Below are 24,701 nucleotides of genomic sequence, written 5' to 3' on the forward strand. Positions count from 1 at the left end.
ACTTGCTCTTACTATTAAAGGTGCTAAGCTCTTGAGGTCAAGGTCTTCTCTAGACCTAGACGTATGTCTCAAGGGTTCATTACCAATGACCCTACCAACATATCCCTTTGAGGGAATTCAAAGGCTTCATAGTTCACCCAAAGTGTTAGAGGAATATCCTTCTCTTCTCTTGTATGAGATCCTTGATATCTCTTTAACCCTAATTATTAACTTCATGCCATCAATTAGCTTAGTTCATTTAAATATTAGATAACCATCAACCATCAGGTAGTGTACAAGCATACATACTCACCCAAGGATCATATTCTTCCAATATTCCCAATTCCATAGAGAGTGACTCAAGCACCCATCTCATAAACACATGGTGACTAGCTGATAAATATTACAAGCATAGAAACTAGCTCTATAGCATATGTCACTTATACACAGTGACTAGCTCCAATGTATGTCACACATACACAGTGAGAGACATACACGTTTATAATAGTTAACTATCACTTCCCCCTAGTGCATCCCTAATAAAAGGAATTTCAATGCATTGCACACTATACCATGGGTCACATTACTTTCCTCGGTCTTTTGAACCAACAAGCAAGTAGAAACAATATTTGATATATCCCATACTACACCAAGTGTCTATCCTCATCCTAACAAAGCCAAGTATACCATTTCCACATCAATATATGACAAAATTATATAATGTGATTGATCCAATTATTACCTGTACCTATTCTTCATTAGAAATTATCTTTCCTATAGTCCATTGGATGACTAAGAAACAAGGACATCCATCGTTGGCATGAAAATGGCCCCCAAGCCTACATGCTCCTAACAAAATCTGCCCAATACCCTAGATCAATGTGGGGTATCCCTCGCTTGCATGCAACTTGTGGTAACCATCTACAAACTAGGGTGTATAGTTGATAGTTTACTGACATAGTATGCTCCTTGACTACTGTCAATCTTGAGCGGATAAGATTATCTTATGCGGGTCATAGGATTTATCAAATATTATCTATGTGCTAGAGGAATACAATCCTCTACCTATGCCCTCATAGGATCCTATCTCCATCCGTCTCATAAAAGTCAACACCTATATACTTGGCATAGCACTATAACTAGAATAGAGGTTTCTAATTTAGAACAAGTAGATCACAATGGACTAATCAAGGAGTATATACACATAGTCTTATAGGTCTAAGATTAAATTTACAAGAAGATAAGATTACTTGGATCCAACATAAGATGACCAATGCTCAATAGATTAACATATTGATTATAAGGTAGTCTACCCCTTCACTTATTAAACTAGCTATTCAAAACACATTATGTATTAAGTACCAATGGCCAGGTTTTCATAACCATCTAATACCCACTTTGACCTCATTTGAAGCCTAGTGAAGAAAAAAGGTCAAACCAATTAGGAACAACTCCATAACTTGGGAGTTATTCCCCCCCTAGACCCTACCCCTACGGACTTGAGGTCACAAAGGTATTATTCACCCAAGGACCACCTATGTTCCCACTTCCAAATGGGTCAAAGTCACATGTAGTTCCCCTTACAAGGTCTCTCAAGGATACCTACACTCAAGTTACTATAACCAAGATTTCGTTAATGTTTCCCTTAGGTACTAGCTCTTACCAAAATAGAGTTCCCTAAATGATTTGCAGTAGTCATTAGTGCTTAATGGAAAATAGGGAATTCTAATTCCATTTAGCAACCTATACTACACCACTTCCCTTCAGATATTGACATCTTGAATCAAACTCTTCCTACTATTATTCCTAAACTAACTCAAATGACCAAGTTTTGTCTTATCAACATAAGGGCTAGGCTTATTACTCAACACAAAATTACTTTGGTTTACCCAAACACATAGGAAAACACTACCAATCAAAACTCAACAAATAGGTTTAGTATGGAGGTTCTTCTACCCAAGGGGTTAGTATATATATCTTGTATTGCTGATACCACAAGTATTTCAAAAACTCATAGGACTTACAATATAGGTGTATCTTTTCCTAGGCCATGATTCCTTCATGAACATACAATCATCCAACACAACCATTTTACCCTTCCTTGGCTCCCATGATAGTTCCTCCATCAAGTTTATTGTACTTAAGGGGTTAATATTCATTGTGTAGTCATAATATTGATATGATACAAGAATATTGCAAAAGCCTCAATAACGCTTCGAATGGCATCCCCCTTCAAAATGATATCAAGAATCATAAAAATATAAGATATCATCCCATTAAAGCCACATAAATTTCTTCTTGATCCCTAAGACATGTCCAATGTTTACAAACTTGCATCAAGCATGATCAATGTTTGTGTCACACTTAGGGAAATGGGAACACTATGCTTTGTGTATTTCATATAAGATATTCACTCCTTGATATTAGGAGTAATAATATTCTTAATGTTCTTGTTTTATTTTCTTTATTGTGTAACCCATTGTGCCTATTATAGCTTGGTTCTAGGACTAGATAATTTGCACTTGGCATTTTATAATTAAATGCTAGTAATTGTAGATACCAACATGGTAAGATATCCACATAAATTTGGAGAAGGCTGCATAAAAATGGCTTCACTGATTATATGGAGAAATTGCATGAGATCAAGAAGCCCGTTTCCTTTGGTTTTGCCAAGGGTTGGAAAAATAACAGTTACTCTATTTGGTCAGACCTGGAGAGTGGATGAAGATTTGGTGGCCGAGGTGAATGGTTTGCAGAAGGACGACATTAATTTTTATAGAGATCGTAAGTTCTCAGTGGAAGCCATAGAAAATTTCCCCAAGAATGAAGAAGAAAGGGCTCGCATTGCCAAAAAGGATCATATTTCCTATTATCTCCCTAACCAGGTAAACTCCTTTTGGTAGAAAATGTTGAAAGTGTTAATGGAGTATCTTACTGTTGATGGTAGGTTCTCGAAAGTCTATAATTATCACTTTGTTATCCTTAATCACTTTCGCCATGGTTCTAAGATATCTCTGCCCTTCTATCTGGCCTCCTCCCTTAATGACAGTCTGGCTAACCATGCTAAGAAACCCAATTCATCCTCCTCCTAAAAGGAAATCGAGGGTTAGTAAGAAAGCTGAAGAAAATGTTGAAGAGATGGTTGATCCTGAGCAGGAGTAGGAGAAGGAGGTGGAGAAGGAGGCGAAGCATGCATAGGAGAAGGAGGTGGAGGGTGAGAAAGGAGACAAGGATAATGAGCAGGGTAAAGAGGATTTTGATGAGTCAGAGGAGAAGGAGAATCCCTATGATACAAACAACATGGATGCGGTTTAGAATAATATGGAGGTGGGAAACCCTAGGCTTGAGGATTCTGACTAGTTAGAGGGTGAGATCATAAAGGGAGATGTGAAGCACCTGGAGGATGTGGTGAGGAATCTCAAAGAAAAGGGTGAGCCTGATTATGAACTGATAAACAACAGGGTTCAAAAAATTGAGAGTGCTCTGAGGAAAATCATGGAGCATAGCTTGGTTGTGATGAAGGTGACTTCCCAAAATATGAATGTGTTGGTTGTCTGCCTAGAGAAGGATAAGCAAAACAAAGATACTATGATTTTTGATGATGAGTCAGGTTCTAGCTCTGTCCAGCAATCTTCCAGACACAAAACTAGGCAAAATGCTAAAGAGTTGGAGTTGAAGACTAAAGGTAATCAACAGGTGCAGGAAAGCAAAGACCTTAAAGAGGCAACAAATGCAATGATGATGCTTGTCAAGGATGCTTAGGAGACCATAAATATTTTCACCTAGATGTTTTAGTTTTGTTTTAGGTGTGCCAGTTCCTCGCTGGTCTTTTGTTGTACTTTTCTTTGGCTATTGTCTTTTGTGCTGATCTTTTGTTGCCTTTCTTTCTTTGTTTTGTCCTTTCTTGCCTCTCTAATGCTTTTCTTTATGATTTGTAAGTGGGTTTTGGGTCCCTTAAATCCTATTTTTTCTTAACCAAAAACATGGTAAGATATCCATCATATCATAATATGTTTCTTTGATATATTTACCAAATGTAGAGAGCTTGAGTTTAAAACTCAACCCCTAATCTTTACTTTGATTCATTAAACAAATCTTTAGATCATATACCATTGTCACATTATTTGTAACTATTGTCTTCAAGATAAGTATGTCATGTATATCACCGACCAATAAAAAAAAGTATGTAATGCATATTGTAGTGTGGTATCCAACTATATAGAAGAATACATTAAGAATGGTAAACTTCCTTTAAGTGTAATTATTGTCAACACCATGCTCAAGATAGGTGAAGGCACTATATTTGTTAAGTATTCATATACAGATATACCCATGATAATAGTGATACTCTATACTTATGATTTTAATTACTAATAGTGTAGATCAATAATCGCCACATCTCATGATTAGGTTCTACTAGATAAGGTTTAACGAACAATAGTTGTGAAGTTATTAATAATCAATGCTATGTTCAATTTTCCATGTATCATAGTTTTACTAAATTAAAGGACATATTGATATTGATCTTAGGAAAGATGAATAATAGATTTTGGCATTGATATTATTAATAAGATAAGGGGATCATAATCCTAAATAACATTTCAGCTAAAGCCAAGCCCACTAGGATCTCTTCACCACATGACTATCTAACTTCATGATAGAGGTCAAGGTCCATGAAACTTCTTAGTCATGGAGTAATAACATAATTATTTTACACAAACATCTGGCTATAATATTTTGAGTTTATTGTAACCCAAAATAATTAGTATTGCATATTATGAAATATGGTTATCAACAAAGAATTTATTAAAGCAATGCCATGTATTAGTGTGGCTATGGATGAATATTATCAAGGCCTAATCTTGAATTGCATTATCTTCTTTTAAATCTATAAGTATTTAAACTATAAAGAGAACATACATGAGATTACTTTTGTGAGAATTAATATCATATTTCCTAGTTTCCTTTAATCCTAAATAAAATCAAGTAATGTTAATTTATGATCATTATTTCATAGGTTGTAAGCTCCTACATAACATGAAAATAAATGATACTCATAAGAAAGAAAATCTCAAATGCCTTAGCATTCTACATATTTTACAACTAGGAAGGGACTTTAGAAAATACTTTTATTATTCAACATCATGCATCTTGTATGAGAACTTAAATAATATAACTTCCAACCATCACTCTTAAAAAAATTATTTTAGTTATCATTTATTTTTCCCAACTTATTCTTCCCTAAAATTCTTACATGACTCCCAAACCCAATGGTATGTGAGAGATGTTTATACTTAGCTTTGAAAATGAAGCTAAAGTTCTTCCTGATTCAGGAATTGAAATTTGCAACCGTTTCTCCTTGTGCATCTATCCCACTTTATACTTCCAATATATCCTCTTTCCCACATCCTTGTAGGTTTTGCTCAAAATCTACTCTCATGTGTCATTGAAATCCCTCTATCTTCTATTCTGATGAATGTCCCTACCTTTCTCTACATAGAGTACTTGCTTACACTTTTGAAGTGCTCATGTAGAGCTAGCTCTCATTTCATTGCAAGTTTGGAGGATGTTGTCAATGGCTATGAAATTTGGCCTTAAATTGCCAATTGCTTTCACTTGAAAGTTTCTAAGCCTTTTCAACAAATACAACTTGTGCAAATCATTTTGCATACAAGTCTAGCATAACAACTGCAACTTCTACATATTCTATGAATTGTCCTCTCCAATGTCCAAGGGGAGCACCTCCATTCTCCTACCCACTTGTCTCTCTTCCCTAAAATCATCACATTTTTTCGGTCCAGTGTCTATTTCGCCCCCTTCATTGCCTATTTCTTTTTGTTTTCTGTTTTAATCTCTTTCATTGTCAACACAAATGATATCGGAACAATCGTGAATTTAAACTTTATCATCTATTCATACCTTCCCTCTCACTTGCACTCATAATCCCACACGAGTCTCTGCATTTTCTTCTCTCACATGTTCACACTCTCCCTTCTCTTTGCTTGGTTCTTATCCATCGATAGCTACTAACCTATCAATCATTTGCATGCCAAAAAATGGTCTCCATACCATAATAATGACACATATGCCTTCACTCAATTGTGTCTATTCTTCCTTAATGACATATAAGAATTTCCCCCACTTATACTAGAATTTGTCAGCTGCAACCTTTCCTTGCACCATACTCCTTTATTGATGGGTCATCGGTTAGTCATTCTCTATTCATTTTTTTCCCCAAAATAGACAATCAAGTGTTGTCTTTTTCTTCCAATAAATGCCCACATAGCAAGGCCATATGCAACCCATGCCTGGTTAATTCAACAACCATAAATATTGATCATCATCATGTATAAAAGAAGGAGATTCCTTAAAAACATGCAAATTTGTGGATATTGGACTACTATGATATGCAAGAGAAGTATCATTAAATAGATAATGTTTGGCTATTATGTCAAATATATAATTGATGTGCATGATAAATCCTCATTGGGTATGCAATTATCATTATCACATGCCATAGGAGAAGTAATATTAATATGTGATTCATGGATAAGTGAACTATGTCTAAAAGGAAAGGATCAACACTAACAAAATCAACGGAGGGAAAAGCTAATACATAATAAAATAACACCTTTATAAAAATGCATCCTCATTCATAGCATAAATATCATAATATAGTATATATTGCGGATAAGACGATTATGTATCCTAAAGGATAGGAATAGGTCAAAATAAAAAATGTATGCATGCCTAAAACTCTCCAAATCTTTTTCTACATTGTGACTTTTCCAGAACCCTTTGGGAAATAGTTTGCCTCCAATGGCCAACGAATGAAAGCTTGGTGCAATTATTGTAGGAATCGGGCAACTCATCCCACAACCCCCTTGTTGGCTAGCTCTGGAAACAGATACCAACACTCCTTGCTTGGTAGCTTGGATGTTGAAAACTCTCCACATCTTTTTCTACATTGTGACTTTTCCAGAACCCTTTGGGAAACGGTTTACCTCCACTGGCCAATGAATGAAAGCTTGGTGCAATTATTGCAGGAATGTGGCATCTCATCCCACAACCCCCTTGTTGGCCAGCTCTATAAATAGATACCACCACTCCTTGCCTGGTGTATCAAGAAAGAAAGGAACAACAAAAATTTCTAGGAAATTGAAACCTCTGCTACATTGGTCTTTCGAGGATTTCTTAAGTAGTTGTTGGAAAATCTTTCAATTATTTCAGTTAAACTTCCTGCTAACCCACCATCCACTACTAATTATGAAATTGCTCGCAAGTGGAATCTTCCAACTTCCTTTGCTACCTTTGACAACTCTAAGTGCATATGGAGGCTAAACACCAAATGGAAACCTCCTGATCGGGGCTACACAAAGCTTAATTTTGATGGTGCTGCTCAACAGGGTTTGGGTGTTGGGGGTGGAATCCTGAGAACTTCTACTAGAGAGTTGGTGGTAGCTTATGTATGTAGTTTGAATGGCTATTCTAGCAATCAAGATGAAGCTATGGCTCTACTTTGGGGCCTTTGTATTTCCCTTTCTACTATGGTCAAGATAATTACCATTGAAGGTGACTCAAAGCTAATAATCGATGCTATTAAAGGGCTGGATATAATAAATTGGTCTATTGATGGTATTATTAGAGACACATTCAAACTTTTAAATGACTTTGACTCCTTCCTACTGAACTATATCTACAAAGAAGGCAATTGTGTGGCAGATGCCATGACAGCCCTTGGTCTCAATTTACACAGACGCAACTCCCTACCTCCCTCCATCAAACTCCTTATTTAAGGAGAGATTAATAATACAACCCATGATGGGTATGAAATCTACTAAGTCTTTCCCTTCTTCCTACTGTGGTACCTCTAAGGGGTGGATGAGGGAATTTTAAATGAATTCAAAAAATTGCAGCCTCCAGTCCAACGGTACCAATGACTATCTGAGGTGGACTGCCATGCATGCCATAAAATGATACACTCACTTTTTACTATTTTTTGGCATTGCTTTTTTATTCTTATGATGACGCAATTCTCTTGTGCAAAGAGCTATAAGGGTTGTATGGACTCGGATCGTGTGACTAGAGGGAAAGTAAAAGATTTTCTAATAGGTGGCATCTTGGATAATGAAGAGTTTTCATGCTTCGACTCCAAGATGGCAATAATTATTTCCCTTAACATCCCTTCAGTTGGTTGGGAGTACGCTTCACACACTTCTACTAGTCTGGCAAATTATTGTAGCAATTATTTTGTCGAAGGATTACTAGATGCCTTATTCTTTTAAGACAACGAAAAAATCATTTTTCTAAGACAATGCTTTATTACTCTTGTTTCTATGCTAAATGTTAAAGAGAAAACTCAGGTTGTCTGTTCTAAGGAGGCAGAGATGGGAGGAGTCAGGGTTCACTATGAGCCAAATAATTCAAAGGACTTCAAGAAGGATGTTGTAATATGGAACTATTGCATTGAGGCAGGCATGGAAAATCTTATGGAATTCCTTAAGGGGCATGATGAACAACTTTCCATACAATTTGTGACTTCATGGAATAACAGGTGAATTGTGGTCGGTGGAATCTTCTTTGAAGTTACGGAAGAAGTCATTGCATAGGCCACAAGCCTTTCCCTGGATGGACAAAGGTGGAAACATAACAACCATACTGCCAATAGTGAAGGTCTGAGCAAATTTTTCAGAGGGAAGGAAACTTTGGTGCAACTCCAAGGTAGATTCGACAAGGAGGAACTCAAATACCCCTAGGGTGTGGTATGTCTTTTCATCATGAAATATTTTACTTTGGAAGACTGCCATAAAATTTTTTACTATTATCACCTGCCTCTTCTTAACCATTTTAGAAATAATAATTTACTTTGTTTGCCCTTTTATTTACTCCATTCTATGGAGAGCTCCATCAAAGATGCCCTTGACCCCAAGAATGAAGGAAAACCCCCAATTCCCCTTCATCGAGGTTTAATTTACAAACTATGACTACCATTTGTCCCTTTTCCCTCCCAGGAACATAATGTCGGTTCAGTTGCCCCTTATGGCCTCCCTCCCTTTGGTGGCTTTCGCTTCTAGTTTTACTCCCCCAAATTTTTCTAGCTTTCTAGTGAGGCTTTTAACTCCCCTACGGTGCCTTCATCCTTTGTCATCATCACTTAATTAAGCTCTCCTTCTTGCCCGATCCACTTTGGGATGAGACAAGAATCCTTTAGGCTCTAAAAGAAAAGGAAAAGTCAGGGAACAAAAAAAATCATCATAGATAATTCCAGTTTTGAAGGTTCTGAAGAGGAAGACCCCATATATGAAACTATTGGTAGATGGAGATCTCACAGGCTAGTCTCTAAGGGCTATGTAGATAAGAAGGTGGAAGCCTACACTCAACATGACCACTAAAGAAGATATGGATGAGGGTGATGAAGGTAAAATTATTAATGACCCCCAAAAGGAAGAGAATCTCGCTGCCAACATGGATTATGTTGAACTGGTGGACCTTGGTCCCTTAATGGGACTCGATTCCTCTCAACTTTTGGAGACCCAAATGAATATGAACTTGGATAATATTATTGAGGGACTAGAATCTAGGTCGTCCTCTAACCTTGAGATCTTGAAGAATGATGTGGACTTCCCATAAAGAACTCGCAAAGAGAGGAATTTTAAGACCCAAAAGAAGAAAGACAAGGATGGGGACCCCAAGGGTGATGGGAATATTGAACCCACTGATCCCATGAAGGAGGAGTTACAAAACCTCGACAACTATAGACCTGATTTGGAGCAAGAAATTAGAAAATTGAATGAGGAAATCAGGGTTATCAACTACAGACTGGACGTAAGGGACAAATAGTAGGTCAGTATCAATAAATTATGCATCAGGGTTCTGCATAGCTCAACTTTGACACTCTCCCTACTCCATGACAGAATAGTTGAAGATGAGAATGATAGGAAAGCTACCAAGAAACTCTTCAAGTTCCTCTTTAAGGAATGGGAGAAGGTCATAAGTATGATAGGGGCATGTAATATGGCCCCTTAGTTTCTAGGTTTTTGTTGATGCTTAGTTTAATCTGGGGTTTCCCCTGTTGTGGTAAATTTTTGCTGAACATGTTTCTGGTTTTTTGCTAAACTTCATCTGAACTCTCGTTTAGTTTTTTTGTTGTTAATGTGCTATTGATAGTCAATGACTATGTTAAAGGGTCAACACCCTAGATATTGTTGCATTTAAATCCAAAAACAACCAAGCAAAATTGATCCAATGATAGCTATTATAATGTATTGTTCCAAGGTAGGTTTTTGAGAACAAAAATGAATGTCACTATTGTACATTCCAAAACCTAATCAATGTATAATGAGTGTATACAAAGAGAGGTTTATCCAAACATTAGAAAATCTAAAATGAAATGGTAAATTAGGCTAAAATCATAATTGAAAATGAAAATGTAGATGTTAAATAAAGATGGGCAAGGTGCATATAAGCAACATGATAAAAATGAATCCTAATTCTTAAAGTAGAATTCAATGATGAAGCATGAAGAGTAGAAAGGAAATAAACCTTAATCAAGTTTAAAATAGATAATAAACAAGTAGAAAACAAATTATATTTTGATGACAAAATAAGATAAACTACTATAAATGTTAGCCCTTAAAGAGTATGCAAATCTAATTTTTATTAATGCAACATTTAATTATCCATTAAGAGATTACATGGAGGCAAATAGAAATCAACAAATCACAATTTAAATAAACACATGACACATGATATATGTAGAGAAAAAACTAGCGAGGAAAACTCCACTATCAAAGAGAGGCACACGTATGTATTGATATTCAAATAAGAGTACATATGAAATGTACTTTCTCCCTTCAATTTGTTAGCATTTTTGGAAACCTTCATGTACTTGTGAAATCTTTTGTAAACTTGCTATTACAACCCCTCATGCATGTGCAAATATTACAAGGCACATAAAAGGGTAGTTTTACAATAAAAAGGACACGAAAACCATGGTCCAAGAAAATAACATGAAAAGTACTTGCAAATGATAAAAAAATTATACTTTTAGAGCATTCCCTTGAACTCCCACTTGAGATTCCCCCCATATGTAGCCTTTAGCTATGTATGTGTGGCCTTAATTGCATATGTGAGACTTTGGTTCTAATTAGTGAGGAAAATATGGTGCAAGGCCCTTTGAATCCTCTTGTCACGTGTAGATAGGATCACAATTAAATATCACACACAAAATTGAAAACCTTAATCAACAAATAAAAGTAATGTTAAAGGTCAAACTCTGGGTTGCTTCTAAGAATAGGTTGGGTTTCACAAAAAAAAAAAAAAGAAGTCTCTATAAATGTTTAACATAAATTCTAGGCTATAATTAAATGTAAAGAATATAACACAATTAAGCTACCTTATATTATTGCGAGGTTAATAAATATGCATTGAAAAATTAAAAAATAAAATAAAAAATAAATACAATTAGCTTTGGGAACAAGGTGAAGAATCCACATTTATAGCATTCAAAATACATTTGCCATGGTACATAAATTCATGATCGTCATATAAAAGATACCCTTGGCTTAGTGCAATCTTTTTTTTTATCAGTAAAGGCAAAGCCAAATTTGTATTAATTATGCATAATTACAGTATTGATATGACTAGTTGATAATTATCAAAAAGCTTGTTGGAGGCATCTGTGAGCCTTCTGAGAATTGAAGAAGGAGAGCAACCAGACAAGCAGACCATACCAAACATTTAGTATCCTTCCAAACCTAACATATATAGTCTAAGATCATTAATAACTATAAAGTGTCCGGGTGGCAGATTCTCTACTGCCAAATTAACATAGATTTTACTTGTTAAAGCCAAAATTAATATTTCGAGAGTCTAAAAAAACAGTAAATATCTTTAAACAAAGCTCAATTAGGAACCTAGCTCGCATTTTCATTGGATGCTTCAAGTTGAGAAGTTGCATTTCTCGCTCTCCAACGGCCTCTGCTCAGGGGACGGCCACAACCACGTCTAGGCCCATGACAACCCCTACTAGAGTCGCCCCTGCATACCTACTGAGCCTGGGGTCTCTCATCTTTTGCTTTCATAGGCAGGAGGTCGTTGAGTCTAGCAGATTGGAGAAGGTCATCCTCTCTGCCCCGGTCTTCTGAATTTTCCCCCAAAAACCGCCATTTAAGGTATCCATGGCCTACTCTGGCAAACACCCTATGTCTATCCAAATCCTTCCCTTTCAAATCCAACAAAAAAGGGTAGTAGTTGATAAGCTCGCCATGGGCATTAAATAGAATAATGTCACCTAGCTGAGGAGCCCCTGAATCATGGATATCCTTGTTTAGGATTTCTTGAAGCTCTTGGAGTATCTCTTCTGGGAATAGCTTCTTTGTGAGACTCCAAACTGCTTGCTTTGCTAGTTTTAAGTCCATCAAAGAAGCGACAAACCTGGAGGAAATGCTAGTGTTATCCCGGGGATACTCGTCCCTGTTCAAATGCCCACTACCCAAAATCATCTTGACTGCCAATATAACTGGGAATTATGAATGGAGAAGGAGGCGCTTCAGCCTCAGGTCTGTTATCTTCCTGAAAGAGATTTGGCATGTTGAGGCTGAGAGAGAGATTGGAGTATCTGCACCAAAATAAGAGGTGGGCCTAGGGTAGACACTCATTATAAACCCAAATGGAGGCTTTGTCGACATGATTAGCAAATGCAAGGCTACCAGACAAGAAATAGAATGAGAAAATAGAGCTTTGGGATAAAACTAACAAGAGATTGATAACGACTTGCAAAAAGCATTACAGAGAAATAATCGGGCACTCTCTTTTACGCCAAATTATGAGGGGCAGAATTGCATTTAATTCGCCAGCTAAGGTGGCAGAGGATGTTTGTCCTCGACATGCCAAATCTGTCACTCGGGCTACGCAACCCTTAATTAGATTTGACAACTTTGTCAGCTAGATCTCGAGAAGTGGTTCAGGGAAAGCTTAGCTCAAAAGAGCGATTTAGGTGACATCACTAAATCTGGGCCCACTCTACCCAAAGAAAAGTGAAGTTTGAATTTTAAATGGGAAGTAGTTGTTTTCACTAAACCACCAAAGAAGAAATTTAATGTTTGCTCTGTAAAGGGAAGCATTTTAACTAACTTTCATGCCTCTCTGAAAAAAAGTCTCTTGCATTTGAGCTTGGTGTCCTTTAGGGGCATTTACCTATCAATTAACCTGATCTGCTAGGCCAATAGGTAGGTTTCCCTGATCCCACCTGTAGATGTAGGTTCCTTGGGCAGCAATTTTTGAGAGAGCATCTACCTCTGAATTTGCTTCTCTATAGATGTGCTTAGCTTCATAATGTTCAATTCTTTCCAAGCTTGCTATTATATTGTTTAAGATTCCTTTCAATCTCCAATTTGGAGTTTTTTTCCTCTTGTTTGCATTTACTGCTATCTCTGAATCACCCTCCACTGAATTTTTTTTTAAACCATGCTTTATGCAATCTATCAATCCAAGCTGCAATGCTTTGAATTCTGTTATATTGTTTGTGTTCGATGGAATCGGCTTTGCCATTTTCCCTAGAATTGATCCTTTGTGATCTCTGATTACATATCCTATGCCTAAAGGGCCTGGATTGCCTCTAAAAGCACCATCAAAATTTAGTTTTAGCGGGCCAAGATTTGGAGGGGACCAGGTAGCGGCCTTCCTTATATTGTTTCTTTGCCCAAAGGAAGTAGGGATCCTAATTCCATGCCAGTTTTTCCTAATGATTTCATCCCATGAGAAGAAAACTTTAGGCGGTTCCAAAGAGAAAGTTGTCTTGCAATTGACTATATCCACTATAACTGATTCAATTGAATTTAGGATTGATTCTAACCTTTTGGATTTGTCATCAAATAACCTGAGGTTCCTCTCCTTCCAAATTTCCCAGACTACACATGATGGGGATACTTCCATAATTATGCTCAAGGTACTCTCCTTACTTGGAAGAGGCCAACTTTGAAAAAGGGATTTAATATCATTTGGCAGAGCTGTGATCAGCCCAAGTTTAGCACAATGCCATCGCCAGCATTTGGATGCAAAGGGGTAGTTCAGCAGGAGATGGTCCACTGTCTCTGCTTGAGCTTTACACATAATGCACCTTAAGGTCCTTCATACCCCATTTTTGTGAACTTTTCTGCAGTTAAAATGTTCCTTTGATAGGCTAGCCATGCAAAAATCCTTGCCTTAGGAATGACCTTGGAGCTCCAAAACAGCTTCTTCGAAGTATCCTGTTGATCCTAATTAGGATTACTAACTAGCACTCTATACCATCTTTAGGATTGTACTATCCTGCTTTAGAAGATGCCCACATTAAAGAATCTTTCCCTCTTCTCGGATTGATATTTCTTGCTTTTAGAAGTTATGAAAAATGATCTAAATCTTCCCCTGAGATTGGAACTCCTTCCAATGATTTCCACCTCCATCTTTGAGAATTGGGTGGGTCATCCTCAATCAAGTAATCTCTCACTCAGACTCCCCAATGTTGCTTAAGCTCGTTCTCTGTTATGGGTATGTTAAGGGAGCTCGCAACAAATGGGTAGCCTCCCCAAGAATCCTCCCAAAAAGGACTTGATAATCCATCATGAATGTCCCATGTCATTTGTTCTGAAATCAAATTTCTGCAAGAGATAATGAAATTCCAAGTTCTCGAACCCTTGGGGAAGATGCCTGTTCCTAGAAGATTGAGAGGCTCTTGATCTGGTAGATACTTGGTTGGCAGCATATGGACCCATGTGATGTTAGGATTCTTTATGAACTTCCATACTAGCTTGGCCCCTAAAGCTTTGTTTTGGAGTTTGAGATCCTTAATGCCTAAACCCCCTAGAATCTTAGGCTTGATTATTTTTTCCCAAGCAATTAGGGCAATTTTATGTTTTTCCTCAGTATTTTGCCAAAAAAAGTTTCTCATCTTCTTAATTAAGAAGGCATTGGCACTTGCTGATAGGGATAGGATGGATAATAGATAAATGGGAAGAGCCAAGACCACTGCTTGAATCATCACTAGTTTGCCCGCCCAAGAAAGCCATTTTCCTTTCCAAGAATTCAAGGTCTATTCCACTTTTAGCTTTAAAGGATCAATGCTTCTCACACCTTGATCAATTGGAATGCCCAAATGGATACAAGGGAGATAACCTTCACTGTAGTCTAGAATTCTAAGTATTTTAGTCTACAAGAATTTAGAGGTAAAGAAGAAATAGGCCTTCGACTTATTCTTGTTTCTTAATAGGCCTAAAGCTTTCCCATAGGTTTCTAATATCTATTTTAGGTGAGTTGCTTCTTTTATTTTTTCTGCCCCTAAAAGGGGATTATCATCTGCAAATTGTTGGTGTGTGACTACAAAGTTCTTAGTTACTTTGATTCCCTCTAAAAAATTACAAAGGGCTAATTTTAATTGCCCTTCCCAATGCCCCCCCACTATTATATAGAGAAAAGGAGAGATATGATCTCCTTGTCTAATCCCCCTTGAAGAAGAGAAGAAGCCTTCTAGCTTTCCATTTACCAGGATTGAAAATTTAGGAGTGGAGATGCATTCAAACACCCAGTCAATCCATTGTTTTGTAAAGTTGAAAGCTTGCATAACCTTGCATAGGAAATGCCAATCTACACTATCATAGGCTTTTGATATATCTAATTTTATTATCATACCTGGTCTTTTTGTGCTTTGAAGAGTGTGGATTGCTTCTTGCGCTATTATTGCCCCATCAAGAATTGAGCGGCTTGGTACAAACCCTATCTATTCATTTTATATAATAGTTTCCATGAGGGGCTTCATTCTATTTGTCATGACTTTTGAAAGAATTTTGTAAACTACATTGCATAGAGAAATGGGCCTGAAATCTCTTAGATTTAATGCATTCTCCTTCTTTGGGATGAGGGCAATAAATGTATTGTTTACTTCCTTAAGATTTCTCCCTGATCTTCTTGACAATTCTAGAGCTTCTACAAGATCCTGACCTAAAATATGCCAACACTTCTTGAAGAAATCCGCAAGGAAGCCATCCGGGCCAGGAGCTTTACCCGAGGGAAGTTGATTAAGAGCTTGAAATACTTCCTCCATCTTAATTCTCTCATTAAGATTTTGATTCTGCTCATCTGTGATAATCTTGGGGATCACTTGCAGCAACTGTTTTTGCTCAGACAATTGAGATCCATCTAGATTATTTAAAAGATTAGAGAAGAAGGTGGTGATTTCTTTCTTTATCTAAACAGGGTCCTCTATGATTTGATTATCCTTAGAATCCAATTTTGATATCCAATTCTTGCCCCTTCTAATCTTTGTTACATTATGAAAAAACTTGGTATTTTTGTCACCCATTCTAAGTCAATTCTCTCTAGATTTCTGTTTCCAGAAAATTTCTTCTTTAGATAGAATATCCTCATATTCCAAGAAGAGATTTTTTTCTTGATGAAAGAATTCCTGATCCATTCCCTCCAGGATGATCTTATCATTTAGTGTTGCCATTCTTTCTTCTATCAATCTTTTTGTAGAAAAGATATTTTTGAAATGTTGTGAATTCCATTGAAGCAATTTCTGTTTTACAAATTTCAGTTTTGTAGTAAAGCAAAAGAGTTTTGAACCTTCAAATGGTTCCTCCTTCCACCAGTTCTCTATCAAAGTGAGGAAGTTTGGATCTTTCATCCACATGTTCTCAAACTTGAATGGGGCTTTGCAACTATCCTTATTGCCAATCAAAGAAAACAAAATGGGATAATGATCTGATCCTGAGCAAAGGAGAACAAAACAAGAGGGGGAAAATGGAAAGTGCCTCAAATCTCCTTGCCAAAAGAATCTATCTATTTTTTCTGCTGTTACTAAATCCTTTCCTTCTATTTGACCAAGTGAACAAGTCCCCTGAATCTATTTCCAAAAGACCATTCCTATCAATCCAATCATTGAAGTCCTGTTGAGATCCACCTAGGCGGGTAATTCCTCCCCTTTTATCAGAAGCTTTTCTAATAGCATTGAAGTCTCCACCTATAAAAAGTTGTTCCTCAGTCAATGAAGACAAGACTTCATCTAAGGAAGACCATAAGAGTCTTTTTTTGAGTGGGAAAACTGGGCCATAAGTGTTTATAACAAAGAAGATTGAATTTGTTTGAAGATGGGAAATTTTAGCCAGAATCCAATTTCTATTTGAAGCAATACCCTCAACTTTAACTTGGGAAGGCTTCTAGATTATCATTAAGCCTCCTGAAGCCCCTTCTAAAGCCACTGTCAAATGCAAAGATGTCTGAAATAAGGGGCTAATTCCACTTCCAAATGTGACTGCTTGCTTACTTTCCAGTTTAGTTTCTTGCAAAAAAATGATGTCTGCACTGACCAAAAGAATCCTTCTTTTGATCACCCTTTGTTTGTTAGGGGCATTGAGGCCCCTAACATTCCAAGATAAGATTTTCATTGTTGTTCAAGAAGGGGATTACCCTTCCCTACTTTCCATAGATCTTGGAGTTTTGATTGATTCTCCGCAACACCATCTAAAGATCTGGCTTCAATAGGGGATTTGCAAACCTTCTTAGGAGGGGAAGAGCCAAAGTCTGGTTTCTCCAATCCCTCATGGTTCTGATGCAAGCCTAGTTTCCTTTTTTCTTTAACTTGAGAGTACAGAACTGCTAGAGGGGTATCTAAAATTGTATCTGGGTCTTCATCTTGAATCATAAGATCCTGAAGAAGTTTCTTAGCATTCTGGTCTAAAGAAGAAACCGGATCTTGGGGAGCTAAAGACATAGACAACATGAATGGATTAGGGATTTCCGCTGATAGATTAAGAAATTGGTCTGAGGTTGGTAGATCTGAGGAAGAGTAAATCTCACCATCAGATAGATGTGGCTCCTAGTCCTCTTCCAAATCATCTTTAAGATCATTTTCAATGACATCCTCTTCCTACAAGATTTTAGCAAGTTGCATAGGTTTTTTGCTAGACTTAATTTGTTGAAGGGATCCTCTTTGCTTATTTCGCCTTAAGCTATTTTTCCTTTTTGAGACCTTAATAGGAGGCTAGGAAAAAATGTTAAATGCTCCTTTGGTCAGGGAAGGAGTTTTTTTTTTACCAAACAGACTTCTAACAACTTTTTGAGACTGGATCTTAACAATCAAGGAAAGTATAAGAGGAGGACAACTAAAAGGAGAAGGAAGAGACGACTGAGAGACCATACCTGTGCTAGAATGAGTCAACTCGCCTAGTTTCCCTTTAGATAGTAGATTTGATCTAGGAGTGTGAAGGAGCTGTGAGTCTAGGGGAGCTGAAGAAATAGGTGAAGAAACATGAGCTCTATCTTGAGGCTACTGAGTAGCATTTTTGCATGCCTGATCTGCAACCATTGCAGTGGGTACCAATAGATTTTCCTGACCCCTAACCATCTTTTGACCTTCTTGTTTAGTAGCAGTTAGCTCCACAGGCTAGTGTGAAAGGTGGATAGCACCCATTGAAGCTGCCATTGAGCTATTTTTGACTATTTGGTTTCGAAGGATACATTTGCCAAGGATTTCCTTTCCCATCGTTCTCACTTTCTGTTTCCATTTGCCCATTTCTGAAATAATTTCTAAGTCTTTGTAGAAGCCTTTATTAAGGTCAATTTCCACATAGATATTTGCTACATCTCCTTTAAGGCTTTTCAAAAAATCCACCTCAATACCCACCAGGGATCCTAAAGCGTCGCCTATCTTCAGCAAAGCCTACGAACACCAAAACTCAGATGGGAGGCCCACTAAAGACAACCAGACGGGGGATTTCTCAAATCTGTGAATCACTGGGTCAAAGCCTAGTTTCCAATCTATAAAGTGAAAGGTTGACCCTTGGAAGAACAAAGGACAACCTTCCATGATTGCTTTCTTTAAAGACGAATCAACACATTCTAGAAGAAAGAAATCATTCTGAAGTTGTTTGATTGAGATCAAGTCTGGGAATGAAGACTTCCACCATGAGATTATATCTTTGCTATTCCCGCCTATACCACACCATTGTGCAAAAAAGGCATTTTCTTTGAATCGGGCAATCATGGGGTTCATTGAATCCGAAGGAAGAACAAACAGTTTGCTACCCATGGATTTCCTGCTCCATTTCTGGTCCTTACAAATAAAGTTAGGAGTCGGTTGATGAGAAGATGGTTTTTTGAAACCCAATGCCTTGGTGCCCCTGAAAGACAAGGTGGGTGCATCTAATGGGCAAGCTTGCACATTTTGGCGAACATCATGATTGTAGGACAGAGGTGCCTTGGATGAAGAGCATTTCTGAACCCTAGCTGAAATTGGGATGTTATTTGGGCATGTTGCCACTTTCTTAGCCCAGGAGTCTAAGCTTAAGTGTTTCGCATCAACATTGAACCATTGTTTTCGAGAGCTTACATTTTGAGCATTGCCAGACCAACGAGGAAAGACCTTTCTCTGTAGGGGGATACTTGCTTGAGAACCCAACCAGGAGTTCCTTTGGTAGGTTTGGTTCTTCTTTTCCTGAGTACTCGAGAGCTTCTGGGTATCTGTCCAATTAGTCTGCCACCTAGAGGGGCCCTAATATGAGTGGTGATTTTGGAATCGCACTGATTTCTGAAAGCCTTGATTTCTATGGGATCCATGAACAACCAAAGAAGGATCCTGAGGTCTGGAAGAATATCCTCGGAGGATCCATGGCCTACCTAACCCCCTGCCTGGCCTTGGTTCGAATCCACCATGAGTCCACCATGAATCCGTCATTCCGTCCCGTTCTGGCTTAGTGCAATCTTACAATTCTGTGTGGTGTGTATTCAAGTCCTCTAAGGGCAAACTTAAGTGTCACAACCTTGATTCGATGTGCAAGAATGATCCTTGTCACACAAGATTGAACTAATACAATAAACTACCAATAAATATCATATATATATGATAATACAAGTCAAAAATAACACAAAATTATATCACTTATCTATATAAAGCAAACCCAATTATACACACATTCTCTAGATATATGAAAAATTGTAAATACTAATTTAAATTTATATTATAAATAGTAATTAAATTCTAATTTAAACTAACTATCTATCTGTATATGTATATGGGGGTGGGGAGGAGAATGAAGTTCAAACACCTAACCTTCCCTCTCCAAAATCTAGTCAAAACCACCTAACAATGACTGAAATGTCAAACCACCTAACAAGAATTGAACTGTGATGTAGCCTGGAGTTTTAATATAATATATAATAACTGTTTTTGATTGAACTTGGCCCAACAATCTATACATAGGCCCTTCCCTCCCAGAGAAACAACCAATTGTTTATTGCAAACAGAAGAAAGACATGACATCTTTATTTATGCACTGATCAAAGGCAATGGAAGAACTCCACTCAGCAGACGAACTTGTTAAAGATGGATCAGTGGATCTCCATGGCCACCCTGTTATGAGAGCTCGCACTGGAACCTTGAAGGCATCCCTTTTATAATTGGTGTGTATGAATGTACTCTCTTTTATGGGTGTTTTCGAGGTTTTCACAAAATCAATACAACTGTGAAAAACTTGTGACAGAAAGTCGATAACATCAGTGTTTGGAATCACATTGAGTACAGTGACAAATTGGATTCCATAATTGATTTACACCAATATGAGTCCTCTTTTCAAAAGTTACTGATAATTTGCAACGAATCACTTAGAACCCATCCTAATTACCTCCTATTTGGTGTCCTTTATATCTATACTCTGAGCTACATCTCCTTTTATACTCAGAGAATGTAGATTGTCCTTTTCTTCTTTGCTTCAGAGAATGTAGATTGTTCTTTTCTTCTTTGCTTTTGATGAATCTATCTACTCACTGCTCTTAATCTTGATTTCAATCACTACATTTATTTGTTACTCACAGGGGTGGAGATTGCAGAGAGGTTTGCTAATTCTGGCATATCTTCAAATTTGATAACTTATCTCACAAGTGTTTTGAATGAAAGCACGGCCACTGCGGCAAGCAATGTGAACATATGGTCAGGGGTGCAATGCTTGTTGCCTTTTTTGGGAGCTTTTGTTGCAGATTCATATTTGGGTCGTTACTGGACAATCATTGTTGCTTCACTCGTCTATTTGCTTGTTAGTATTCTTTTCCTTAACAAAATCTTTTTTATTTTTCATTCTTATCGATGAGTAGTGTAATTTGGAACAAATTCCTCAAGCAGTATAATGTCACTGTATTATGAAAGTTTATAATTGAAAGGCAAAAAGTGGAGTATATTATGTACTACAGGTGAGGAGGATACAAGAAAGATTCTAATATCATTGTACATCCATTTGAATTAACTTAATCAAGAGTGTGAAGTATTATTTTTGGCTGTTTTCTAAGACGCTCATATTGAAGAGATGCAAGATTGCATAAAGGAACATTAGAAGACAGCATCACCTAACAATACAGTAACAAAGCACTGAACCCATGCTCTGGATCATGCAAGCAAGGACAAATAAAAAACCCTAGTAGTCTGTTGGTATCTATATGAAGAGCCTTGTTTACTCTGATGACAAAGATCCCATATTGGTCTTTTGGTAAAGGAACTATATGTGGTGCATGTGTAAAACAATAAAAGTGGGTACCTTGCTGATGATCTCAGTCAGGTCTTTTGATTAAGAACCCATCACTGCTAGATGTATGAATCTATAACAAGTGAAAATGATACCGAGCTCAAAAACTCAGTCTTTTGCTTCAGCACCCATATCTTCATGTGTCAATAGATAACAAGGAAAATGGGTACCTTGCTGAAGACCTCAGTTTGGTCTTTTGGCTAAGGACACATGTCTACAGATTTGGGAGTTCTTGTGAATACAGAAACTGAAATCATACTCTGAGTTTGTGCACATGTTGGAAAGTAGAAATTGAATTACAGGTCCCTTTGCTTTCAAAACAGCTGAATAAATTTCCATTTTCCTGTATTTTAACCATATTCGTTATATCCAAGTAACACATCATTCAATGGAATGTGACAGGGGCTAATCTTGGTAACTCTATCAGCCTCTCTCAGGAGTCTCCAATCCTCATGGTGCAGTTATAATTTTGAGTCTTGCTCCAGAGCATCACATTTCAAGATTGGGTTTTTCTACTTCTCACTTTATTTGGTTGCTTTGGGACAAGGGGGTCACAAGCCATGCCTACAGGCCTTTGGTGCGGACCAATTTGATGATGAGGACCCAAAAGAGAAGAAGCACAAAAGTTCATTCTTTAACTGGTGGTATTTTGGTATTTGCTTTGGATCCCTTGCAGGGGTCACTGTGCTCACGTACATCCAAGATAATGTCGGATGGGGTGTGGGATTTGGCATTCCTGCCGTTACCATGGCAGTGGCACTTCTTCTGTTCTTGTGTGGGACTAGGTTTTACCGAAACAAACTGCCTAGTGGAAGCTCTCTCACTCGAGTCATCCATGTGTTTGTTGCAGCATTCTTGAAGCGGAATGCCCCTATTCCTTTCCGAGAACAAAATCAATTAGCTTCTATTCAAGAAGTAGAGGTCCTGAGGACAGATTCAAGAAGACAACTCTTGCAAACAAACAAGTTCAGGTAAGCACTCCATAGTACTATTTGCTTAAATTCTAGTGCTATCATATTCAAGCAGAATGCTACTTTAGAGTTCAGGCTCAAATAATTGCAACCGAGATTGTTTCTGTGTTTTCAAACCTGGGAATGGACCAAATGGGCCATGGTTTACTGACACGAGGCTGATGGAATTTCAAGAAGTCCACAAAGTTTCCATTCTGGGGTTCTAGTCTATGCTAAATGAATGGCATGCCAAACAAAAGGGATGTTGGATGCAATTCGGTGTGGACAGTAATAGTATTTGGGAATATTGCTAGTTCAAATTCTTGGAGTTGTCATTTGTGTTTGTTTTAGCCCTATATACTTTTGAGATTTTTTTCGATGAATGTCCTAGTCTTGTTTTTTCAGGTTTCTTGATAAAGCAACAATTGAAGATGAATTAGACTTCGAATGCAAAACAACACGCAATTGGAGACTTTGCACTGTCCAACAGGTTGAAGAGGTAAAACTTCTTCTAGGCATGTTACCTATTTGGATGGCATGTCTGATGTATGGCGTTGTCTTTGCACAGTCCTCCACATTCTTCACAAAACAGGGCAGCACAATGGATAGAAAAATTGGTCGACATTTTGTGATCCCTTCTGCAAGTATGCAGTTCTTTAGTGGCATATCTATTATGCTCTTGGTCCCTGTCTATGACCGCATATTTGTTCCAATTGCAAAAAGATTATCAGGGAACGAGAGAGGTATAACATTGCTCCAAAGGATAGGCACTGGTATGTTTTTCTCTGCACTTTCAATGATTGTCGCTGCAGGGATAGAAATTAAAAGGCTCAAGGCAGCAAAGGATAATGGACTCATAGACATGCCCTATGCAACAATCCCAATAAGCGTTTTTTGGCTACTTCCACAATATGTACTTTTTGGCATTGCTGATGTTTTTACAGTGGTAGGAATGCAAGAATACTTTTATGATCAGATGCCAGACACAATGAAAAGCTTGGGTATTGCTGTCTATTTGAGTGTTTTAGGAGTTGGTAGTTTACTCAGTAGTATCCTAATTTTGGTCATTGAGAAGGTTACTTGCAGAAAGCAGAAGCAATGCTGGTTTGCAGACAATTTGAACAAAGCTCATTTAGATTACTTTTATTGGCTTCTAGCCTCTTTGAGTCTACTTAACCTGGGCATGTTCATGACCTTAGCCAGCTGCTACAAATACAAAAAGGTTGCACCTTCTGGCACAGAAAATTCTTCCTAAAATCTAACTATGTTATACCTATGTGCGTGCCACTAGTACTGCTTTTTTATTTAGTTCTACTGTTGTAATTTGTTATTGAATGTGCTTGCCACATTTATGAACTGGGTTCTACTTACAATGCACACTCTATAAGAGGAGAAGTCATTGCTCTGTAATTTTCTTTGTGCTGAATAAATTTTTACCCCTTCTAGTAAAAAAAAAATCATCCTGATATTGCAAATCAACTGCATCAAAAAATTTGGTATTACATATTGTTATTGTTCAGTTTTTTAGCAAGAATGTTTACAATTACTCTTCTGCGATTCATTGAGAGGATATTATTTTAAAAAATTTACTATGATTAATTCCTCGCTACTAGAGTGCATTTTTTTCCTTATAAAATCCATCCAGTCTCTATGTGCTCTCTTCCTAATGGGATACCATCTTCAACATTCCTTGGATGGTGAATAAATTATGGCTTCAGTTCCTGTTTTGTGATGATTCATGGAGGATTTAGGTGTTCTACGATTTTAGAATTGTTTTGGTAAATAAATTATTGATAGGATTTGAAAAAGTATATATAAAGCTAAGATAAGTATCAAATGAGGAGCAAGATGATTGCTTATGTTAATTTCTTGTCATTGACTATAAGATTAACACCCACCAAAATTGGCATAGTTAAAATTTCTAGAGAAGAGCTAATGTTTTAAATTTAACCAAACCACAACCCCTATAAATAAATTTGTCTATAATATAACAAAAACCAATATTAATTATAGTACTTCCACTCATATTTGTTTGAGTGAGACGATTAAAGAAAAATCTATCATGACAAAAAACAATCATGAAAGGAAGAGATATATTAATTTTTATCTCACTTTGTGTTATAAAAAAAACTAATCACTAATTAAAATAAACTTTTGTGTACAAACTAAATTAGAGATACGATAAAGAAATTTGCAAAAGGAAAGGCAAAAGTTCATTGAAAGTATT

General features: G+C 37.2%; 1 protein-coding gene across 1 annotated transcript in view; it reads left to right on the forward strand.

Moving 5' to 3' along the window:
* LOC131038447 (protein NRT1/ PTR FAMILY 5.10) overlaps positions 1-23,923 on the forward strand; it is a 39,265-nt gene extending 15,342 nt beyond the window's left edge. The window contains exons 2-4 of the mRNA XM_059210101.1: positions 20,824-21,041; positions 21,927-22,495; positions 22,880-23,923. Coding sequence (XP_059066084.1) covers positions 20,824-21,041; positions 21,927-22,495; positions 22,880-23,729 — 1,637 coding nt within the window. The 3' untranslated portion in view covers positions 23,730-23,923. The remainder of the gene's footprint in view (positions 1-20,823; positions 21,042-21,926; positions 22,496-22,879) is intronic.
* The last annotated feature ends 778 nt before the right edge of the window (positions 23,924-24,701 follow it).

The sequence above is a fragment of the Cryptomeria japonica genome, chromosome 8 (genome assembly GCF_030272615.1).
Source record: "Cryptomeria japonica chromosome 8, Sugi_1.0, whole genome shotgun sequence".
Classification (NCBI taxonomy): Eukaryota; Viridiplantae; Streptophyta; class Pinopsida; order Cupressales; family Cupressaceae; genus Cryptomeria; species Cryptomeria japonica.